This window comes from Limulus polyphemus, unplaced genomic scaffold (assembly GCF_000517525.1).
Source record: "Limulus polyphemus unplaced genomic scaffold, Limulus_polyphemus-2.1.2 Scaffold5790, whole genome shotgun sequence".
In the NCBI taxonomy this organism is placed as follows: domain Eukaryota; kingdom Metazoa; phylum Arthropoda; class Merostomata; order Xiphosura; family Limulidae; genus Limulus; species Limulus polyphemus.
In genome coordinates, this window is record NW_013671400.1 from 48,289 (window position 1) to 57,878 (window position 9,590).

The 9,590-nt window shown below is 38.4% G+C and overlaps 1 protein-coding gene across 1 annotated transcript in view; it reads right to left on the bottom strand.

Moving 5' to 3' along the window:
• Window positions 1-8,495, bottom strand: part of LOC111089284 — a gene marked incomplete at its 3' end in the record, with an annotated part of 53,745 nt that extends 45,250 nt beyond the window's left edge. The window contains exons 1-2 of the mRNA XM_022401502.1: window positions 8,371-8,495; window positions 7,228-7,286 (exon numbers count right to left, since the gene is read on the bottom strand). Coding sequence (XP_022257210.1) covers window positions 7,228-7,286; window positions 8,371-8,495 — 184 coding nt within the window. The remainder of the gene's footprint in view (window positions 1-7,227; window positions 7,287-8,370) is intronic.
• Window positions 8,496-9,590: the final 1,095 nt, after the last annotated feature.

Consider the following 9,590-nt stretch of genomic DNA (forward strand, 5'->3'; position numbering starts at 1 on the left):
GCTATCTTATAATCACCAGATATGAGCCTTCCTTTACCATCCTTCATTGGTCCTACCCCTATCCTAACATTTTATTTACCCTTAATATATTTAAAGAAATCCTTACTATTAATTTTTACACTTTCAGCCAACCTTTTTTCTTACATCCTTTTTGATATCCTAATTTCCTGTTTGACCAACTCTCTTGATCTTTTATAATCTTCTAAATCTCTTGTCATACCAGTTAATTTCTCATGGTATAGTTATGATGTAGCATGCAAATAGGAATGAACACACCCTCCTAGCACAGCTGACTCTTTTATACTGTAGAGCACTCTTATCACCTCGAGATTTGGAAAACAAAAACTCAATGGAAGTGGGGAGGATGGGTTGGAAGTGTGAAAGGAGGTGAATATCCATAGGAAATACATTTAACTTTTTATACAATACTTTACCTCCCCTCACATAATAGTTAGAATCCCACATTGTAATGGTGGAGGGACTAGTGCAAAAGTTACCAAGTTAAGAACTCTTCGGAAGGTGTCCAAAGAAAACCTATGGTGTTTGATACCTTAATGCATAGGATCACATCCATGGGAAACTGCATTTCATCTCTACCAGATATACTGTTCGCTCATTGCAACAACATGTGTTGCTAAAATGGTCAGAAAATATGCACGTCCAATCTGTAATAGGACATGCCAAATGGTATAGAGTGGCTAGGGTGTATCACACCATATTCGTTCGATAAACTTCAGTCCAAAACCAGGCAGTGTCAGGTAGTTGTCTTCAGGTTTGTGGTAGGAGGAGAGTTCCAAACAACTTCACCTCAATTCCAGGAAGTGGAAGACAAAAACAACTTCTGTTTGAACAACCAAAGCAGGGCATATGAGCATACTAAGTACATCAGTCCCCCCAGGAACCCAACATCTAGGTGACAGAGTTGGGCATGCAAACATGGTGCATCAACTCCAGTCCAAAACCAAGTGGCATCAGAAATTTATCTTCCAGTTTGCAGTAAAAGGAGGGTCCTTACCAAACATATGTGAGGACTTATGTTAGCTAGCCTGGTGCTAATCCAATACTAGACTGCCTGGGAACCAACATCCAACCAGTCAGAGGGGTGAACAGCATGTGGTGGATTCATCCAGTCCAAAACCAGGTGGCATTGGGAATTTTTCTTCTGGCCCATAGTAGGAGGAGAATACTCATCATTTACATTAACAAAACATTTCAGTTGTCCTCATCATTAAGTTGAATCAGTCACATTAAGAAGGAAGCCTCCGTGGTAAGTGGCAAGGACCCCCATACTCAACTGGGAGAGGGGGTGAACAATGCAGTGGAGAGTCCAGAGGAATGCAACACCATAAGACAATGCAATGGGGACCACAAAACCTTAATTTGAAAATCAGGCTTGTACTGGTTTATTCAACTGGAACAGGAGAGATAAGCAGTGTTCTCAGGTTAGGAGAAGATGGCCAAATGATGCAGATATTGGGCTATAAATATGTGAGGCATGATCCATGTACCAGCCTGCACAATCTCTTCTAATGGAAGTAGGCAGCCAGGGAAAGGCAAGATGACGACTCTGGTGGGAGGAAACTTGGAAAATGTGACAAGACTCCTTGGATAATGATGCAGACACAAAATGAATAAACTGGTGAATCCATCCAGAAATGGTGACAGGGAAAAGATCATGGGTAGAGGAAGTATTCCATGGTATGGAAAGACAGGAACAGGACCCACAGAAGGAAGCAGTGTGGGTGACATAACAAAGCAGAGCACATACTAGACAAAGGAGAATGGGAATGCAAATGAAAGACAGATGGGGGGGAATAGAAGCAAAGGTGATGTCCCCTTCACCTGTTGCTAATGTCCTGGGGAAAAGAACTACAATCCAGATAAAAGAGAACATAGGTATGATGATAAATGATATGAGAGACGTCAATAGCAAAGATATGTGACTAATGACGACCACATGCAAAGATGAGTAAGAAGCACATATGAAGGGAGAAGTAATCAAAGGTTCAAAGGAAGGGTAAGGGTATGACGAACCAAACTAAGATACCATCAGGTAGGGGGAATTGGACAGAGCAGATAAATCAGGCAAAAATGGTGAAACAGGAGAGAGAAAGGATGGTAGTAAAAACTCCAAATGAAGCAGGAGAAACAAAAGGTACTAAAATGGGCTAACCTATAGTCCACAATGGTGGAAACTGATAAACTATTGTCAAAGAGCCAAGTAAAGAAATCAGAAGGGTGGGAACACAAGGTTGGGAAGGTGAAAACTCATAGTGCAAAAACCAATTCTTGAAAATGCACTATTTCCTCTGGGAAACATTTAAAGAATAAAGGCAGACCTAGCAAGGAAAAAAGGGATGCTACCCACGTAGAGTTTGGAAATTCTCACAAGAGACCAAACAAAATTCATGTGTGAAGCCAGAGTGTGGTGACAGCGAGATGAAATATGGTGGACCGAGGTTGAAGTTGAAGAGATTGGGAAAGTGAAAAAGTATTGAAGGAGGTTCAGTATTGGAAACCACAGCTGAGCAGGCCAGAATGGGCAATTAAAAGGACTCGACATGGAGTAGCTTTAATAAAGGAGAGAAAACGAGGAAGAAGACTGTAGGAGGATAAGCATAAAGGTAAAGATTGGTCCAATCTTGAATAAATGAATCTACCACCAGAGGCAAAGGATGTTGAACTGGAAACCTGAAGAGAAGCAGTTTGGTATTGATATTTGTGACAAATGCATCCAGAAGAGGAGTAGCGAACAGGGAGCATAACCACTGAAACATTTGAGTAGCAAGAGACCACTTTGTTGGTAGAATGTTGTTGGGACAAGATAACCAATCTGCTACAAGATTCAGGGTACCTGGGATGTGATAAGAAAAAAAAGACATATTTACTGAAACCAGGCCCAGAAGAGGAGAACCAATGTTTGAAAAAAGTGAATGAGAATGGGTGCCCCTTGTAATATTAATGTAAGAGACAACAGGTAAATTGCCTGAATGGATCATGACCAAGTGGCCCAATACTACAGGTAGGAAATATTCCAAGGCCTAGCAAACTGAAAGAAGTTCCAAAAAGTTGATGTTGAGAGAATTTTTGACCAACGTCCAACAATCAGAGATCTCCTAAAAATCCAAATATTCTCCCTGCCCTGTAAAAGAAGTATCTGTTAAAAGGTGCAAATTGAGATGGGGAAGAGGCAGAGGAACGCCTGGAGCACTTTCTTTCTAAAGTCAAGTCTTTTTCTTCTCTACCTGTGAGCGAGGTTCTATCTCTTTTGGGAATCTAAGCTTCCATGGAAGCTCTCATGCTCTGGGGTTAAGCACACTACATTGTCTTCAGTGAGTGTTGCACAATCAATGGAATCTCGTTTGGGGTCCCTTGAACTCTACCATCCTCCTATCTCCTTCCCTACAAGTCGACTTTGCCTGGTGACACATCAGAGACAACACTTTTTGACCTCAGATAGAGGAGAAGGCTGGGCCTAGATAAGGTAGGTGTTGAAAAACTTCCCCAAATGGATAAAATATAGTATGGGGGTGAGATAGGACTTCTCCAGCTTGACAAGCCATCCTACACGAGGATGTTTGTGAGAGGCTTGTTGGGATGGAACTAAGAGGAGCCAGTCATCCATATAATGATGGAACTGCACAATATGAGTGTTAAGATGGTGGGCAAAGGCTCTGACCACACAACAGACATATGGTGCTGATGCTAGACCAAAAGGTGGAGTGTGAAATTGAAACACTCAACACTCATGAACAAACCAAAGGTAATGACTGGATGTAGGAGAGACTGCGATATGAAGGTAAGTATCTGAGATGTCGACTCTGGTCCTCCAAAGACCTGGAGTGAACAACCAATGAAGCATGAGAAAAGACTCCATGGTGAACTGTGGAAGGATAATGATGCAGTTGAGGTTGGAGAGATTGATGACTGGGAAAGCACAAACAACCAGGAATAAAACCCTGTGGAAGTGTGAAAGACTTGTTTGATAGGGTCCTTGTGCAAAAGATCATGAATCGTCTCCGAGAGATGCTGTCATGAAATAGGATCCAAAGGAGGTGGGAAGGAAATGGGTCAGGAAGATAAAGGGTGGCAAAAATTGAAGGAATGGTCCTTCTGTTAGAAACTGACAAACACAGGGGTCCATGGTGAACAGGCACCACTGGTGCATAAATTGGGCTAATTGTGCCCCCACAGTGCCCATGAGACAGTAACAGACAAAACTGCCATAAAAAATGACAATGGGCATTTTGGAAACTCATCACAGAAACCTGGTAGTGGAGAGGATTCAGAGAGGGTGACAGGGAACAGAGGTAGGATGGGTTTGGGAAAGACAAGAAACAAGGGAAGAAAGGGACAAATTGTGATGCCTCCACTCGAGACACCAAAGGATCAGGATGATCCCCAAAAATAGACTGTGATAGAAAAGGGGCCAGATAAAAGATCTTGCAAGAAGGAAGGAGGTAGACACACGAGACAAGAGGGTGTCCCTGCCAAGGAGATCCCAACTACAAAGGAGCCATGTATCAAGGAATAAGGTCAAGGAAGATAAGCATGCCAATGTGGAAAAGAGAAGGGTACATGTGTCCCCCGAAAACTCCTCAGGGAAATGGTGGATAACCTCGGAAAGGAGGTGGATGGAAGAGATACAATAGGTAACATACCTGTGAAATCATGTCCAAAAAAAAGCCAAAGGAGGACAAGGGAAATCCAGAGAAGTAGAACAGGATGGTGCAACAAAGACTGTCCAAATCCTCATCATTAGAATTTGATTCCTCTTGAAATGGGAGGAGATATAGCAAGCTGCAAGATAGTTTATACCTCGTGAGGCACCATGGCTGAAACCTTCACCTCAAGAAGTGTGGAGCCCAAAGCCATAAAAGTAGTATGTGGTGATGGATCAGTAGCGACCAGATCCATAATAGAAGGCATTATAGTGACATTAAAGTTCATTATGTTAAAACAAAAAAGATAAATATTCCACAAACACGAAGTAAATGATGACAAACTAACAGTTGTCAAGACACATTAGAATTAACCACAAATGCACACAAGAAATTTATGTACAGAGCAAAAACTGAGCATGAACGCATACTGGAATGCCAAATTGAGAAGTGATGAGAGGCTCTACAGTACAGAAGGAGTCAGCTGCACTAGAAGGGTGTGTCACACTCCTATTGGTGGTAGATTGTTGCATGCTCAGTTGCATACTATAACACCGATATATACCACAATAAATTATGTGAGTGTAGGTGGGAGGTTCAAGGCAAGTGTCAAGCAAAACTTGAGCATATAGAGAGAAGCACAAGTCAAGAAAAGCTATTATGTGAGAGGAGGTAAGGTATCATATCGGAGATATAATTAATCCTGATTTCTGGAGTTAATGGCAATTTATTATCACACAAGTTTTGACTTTGTGTAAAATTGTTGTGTATGTCATAGCACACCATTTCAACAAATTTCTGAAACTGTATAGAATCAAAATTAACATTATTTTAGTACATGGATTTTTAGATGAGAAGCACATTAGATAAATCATCAAATTAGTCAACAAAATGAATTTAATAATCACCTAAAACCATACAAAATGTATTTGCATATTAACAATAATTTATAAGACTGGTTCTGTCTTATTATCATTTAAATATCATAAATTCCACTTGTCCTGTAATAGTCTTGTGCAGAATAAATCATGGTAAAATGAAAACGTCACTAAACTGACTATAGCTGACAGTTTATCCCCACCCACCCCCAAGATATGCAGAATTTAGTTGTTCTAAAGGAGATTTATAGATAAACCTGGTTGAAAATTATCCCAGATAACACCTAAGGCTTTTTGCTCATTTTTAATTAAATGCACATATGTGCTGAATGTATTATAAAAATAGTAATTTGATTTAATGTGACCCACATCAGAAATATATATATTTCTTATTATTCTTTTCTGTCCATTCAGTATATTTTTGTTAGAAATAAAAACACAGTTTTACCCCAATAAGATGACAATGATTGGGTAATATCACCTCTTGATCAATAATTATCACACATGAATAATATGCCAAAATTCCACACACACACATCATTATTATACATCAATAAAATGTCAACAGTGGTGTAATACCTTTTGATTACTAATTATTAAACATCAATACTACACTAAGCCTTATGAAACCTATCTAATATGCATTTTACAACATAACAAACACATAATTAACTAAAATCTAAATACAATTTAATTGTCTATATAACTTAACATATTTATAGGTGAGAAACAATAGAAAGTGGTAGAACAGATGTAAGGGGCAACAATATTGAGAGCAGATTCAAGAACTTGTATAGAATTCTGAATGCCAATTTAAAAGTAAACAATGGAAAATCATAGTGTATAATTAGCTCTTTCTGTTGGTTATAAACATTTAGAGAAATAAATAGTGTTGAGTGTGAAATCATATGGCTATCTGTAGAAAGTGGGCATGGCTTCTGTCAAGGGTTCCCAATATATTGATTTTTCTTTTCTTGGAACTTGCCATATGGAATTTGTATGGAGGATCCATAAACCGAGTAATTAACCTAGTTTCTGTCTATATATTAAGGTCTAGCGTATGAAAAGAATTACTTAAGTTACAAAGACTAAAAGCAACAACTTGTAAAAGCTCGTGCCTCATGGGACAACAAAACCGAAGATTAAGAGTTTTTGTAAAAGTATATTTGGAATAAAGGAATTAAAACATTGAATTATAACAAATATTATAATGCTATTTTAATTGGTAGTAAAGTTGCTTAATTAATATTTCAATTTAATTCAGTAAAACTTTGTGACATGCACAGAAATGGGACCAGTAACCATAAGGTTGACAGATTATTATATTTCAACTATTAGAAATGAGCTGTTGTTTAAAATGCTAAAAACAGAAAAATATAAATTTCCTTGAAATAAGCATTCTTTTATTGATTCATATCTCTAATTAATGTTTAGAATTTTAAGGACTGTTTTTTTTTGCACTGGAAATGAGACTCCATATCAGCCCTTTAAATGACCATGACAGCAAAAATGTTTGCCACTAACTGAAAAATAACTTAGTTTGTAATGTTAAAAAATCAATTAAGCTATATAAACCAATAACAGATACAAAATAGGACATGTTTTTCATACAAAAAAGTTCCCATTTCAAAAATATTCATAATGTATCCAAAGGCTATATTACCTTTAAAGCACAACATTTAACTTACCAGGTAGTTTTAGCTGGTCTCCAAAGGAATGAATCTCTTCAGCAATGATTGAAATGGTTCTAAAATATTGAAATCAAGTACAATGTCACATTTAAAATAATAATTTAAAAGGTAGAGCAAAAAACAGAAAATTATTAATGTTAATAATATTCCCAAATATGGTTATGGCCTACATAGCGAACAGATCATCTGGTAATTTGATGCTGGAAGGATCACACAACAATTTTTTTTTTGCTTACTTGACACATGAAGACACTTGACAGTGGATTTTATAAATTTAGAACCACAGGACTAGCAAGTAAACAACCTATAAAGAACAATAAATACATATACCTTCTGATTCATCACCTTTCAGCTATAAAACACCGAAAGACAGAGAATATGATGAATTATGAAATACTTGCAAAACATTTATAAAGCCTGTAAAAATGAGTTTTTTGTGTATACATCAAGTCTTTGAATGAAACTTTAAAAACTAATAATGTGCACTATGCCAGAAATGATGCAATCAACATTAAGTATACCATTCCACCAGTAATAAGGTAACACATCCTTCTTGCACAGTACTTCCCTTGAGAACTTTATACCAAAAGTTCATTCTTGATAGGCAAAAGAAGCACAGCAAAAGTGGGAAAGAAAGATGGATGGTTTTGTGAAGAGGTGAGTACCTATCTCAAATACTTTTCAGATAAGGGAAATGTTAACTATAGAACATGCTACTCAACTCTTCACAGAACTGATAGCTAGAATCCCACACTAAGAAGAAAGTGAAGGCAATGGTTTAGAGAAAGAAATTAGACAGATGCGCTACTTTCTGAGAACATAGCAACAGAAAGGGAAAACCTCATGGGGTGTGTCTATCATCAGAGGGGTGTGGGGTGTATGAGCTAATAGGAGACTGTATTCATCTCCAGCAGGGATTACTCTTCACCCAATACACGTAGCAGTGTGGAGAGATTCTGTCAAAAGAACTTCCTGTATAGTGCTAAAGTGTTACAAAGATAGGTGGAATGTGAAGGCTGCTCAAGTGCCTTCAATATATCCCAGTGGGTCACATCAAACAATGTTTATTAAGTGTGGTTAGGTACATATGTCAAGCCATACTGCACAAATCATCCCAGACATGTACCCTGAGAAATGTACCCACCTGACTGGTTAGAACCATCAGGAATAAGCCCGTCCTTACTGTTGAAGGTGCCCTCTACTATTCTTCCAGGAAGACAACCCTTCTCTACTTTGGATCGAGGAGTGTGTCCACTTGGTTTCATACCAGTAGGATTACACTGACCAGAAGGGTAACACTGTATCAACCATTCCAGTAGTTTGTTACAGGGGAAGCAAGTGTTCCCTCACTCCTCTAGAAGAAATCGGAACAGAGGAATTCACATAGGGGAGAACACTGGAGAAGTATGTTGACAAAACAAGAATAATTTCATCATCTACATCCCACACTGAGAGACTGTGCAAAGGGTTATCATAAATAGTGACAGCAGGAACTAGCCGTTTCGAGTAGGTTTGGAATCATATTCTTTGTTGTTATTTTTCATTCTGTTGGTGCAGTATATACACATACATAATGTTGAAGCAATACTGCAAACATACCCATATCAACAGTGGGCACAGAGCAGGGGCAGATGGACTTTTAGTTATCCCTTACTCAAGGCAGATTCTGAGAAAGAGAAATATTTCTTGTGAGGTAGCACAAGCCACTTGGCAAGTTTCATTGTCCCTAATATCATTAATCAAGAAGTGTGAGTTGACTTTTTTTACTGATGTTGTTATTTAGGGGTAAAAAGCTAAGCTGTATTAAAAAGAAATAATCAACAAATCACCTATTTGAGCTACTGGGAGGGTTGAAGAAACAAAGTTTTCAAAGTCATCTGCATCCCACTCTGCAATATCTCAACTGAAGGATATAAATGGCCAGGGGCAGAAGAAGCCATAGGATGACAGACTTGATGGGAGGTGATATTGAAAAGTAAAGGAATGTAATCTCAAAAGGAAAAAGAGACAAGTCAGAAGAGTTACTGAACCCAACCAGACAAAGTAGAAGGAGATAAAAAAAAGAGTGAAAAAAGAGTACGGGAGAAATCTGAGATAAAACACATCAGAGTGGTGTATCTTCCAAGCAAAAAGAAGAAAATATGTAAGGGGAGCAGGAGGCCATAGGTTCAGTCAGAGAATTTTTAAGGGGCCTGAGAACTAAAAAGGGGTTCTAGTTTAAGGCATTCTTGAAGTAGGCGATAAGTAGCAGATGATGCCTCCCAGGACAGGACTTGACGATACCAAATATTCAAAAGTGGTGGAAATGGAGGCCCAAAAAGTGCATCCTCCATGTGAAAGCTTTCAGGACTTTATTCAAA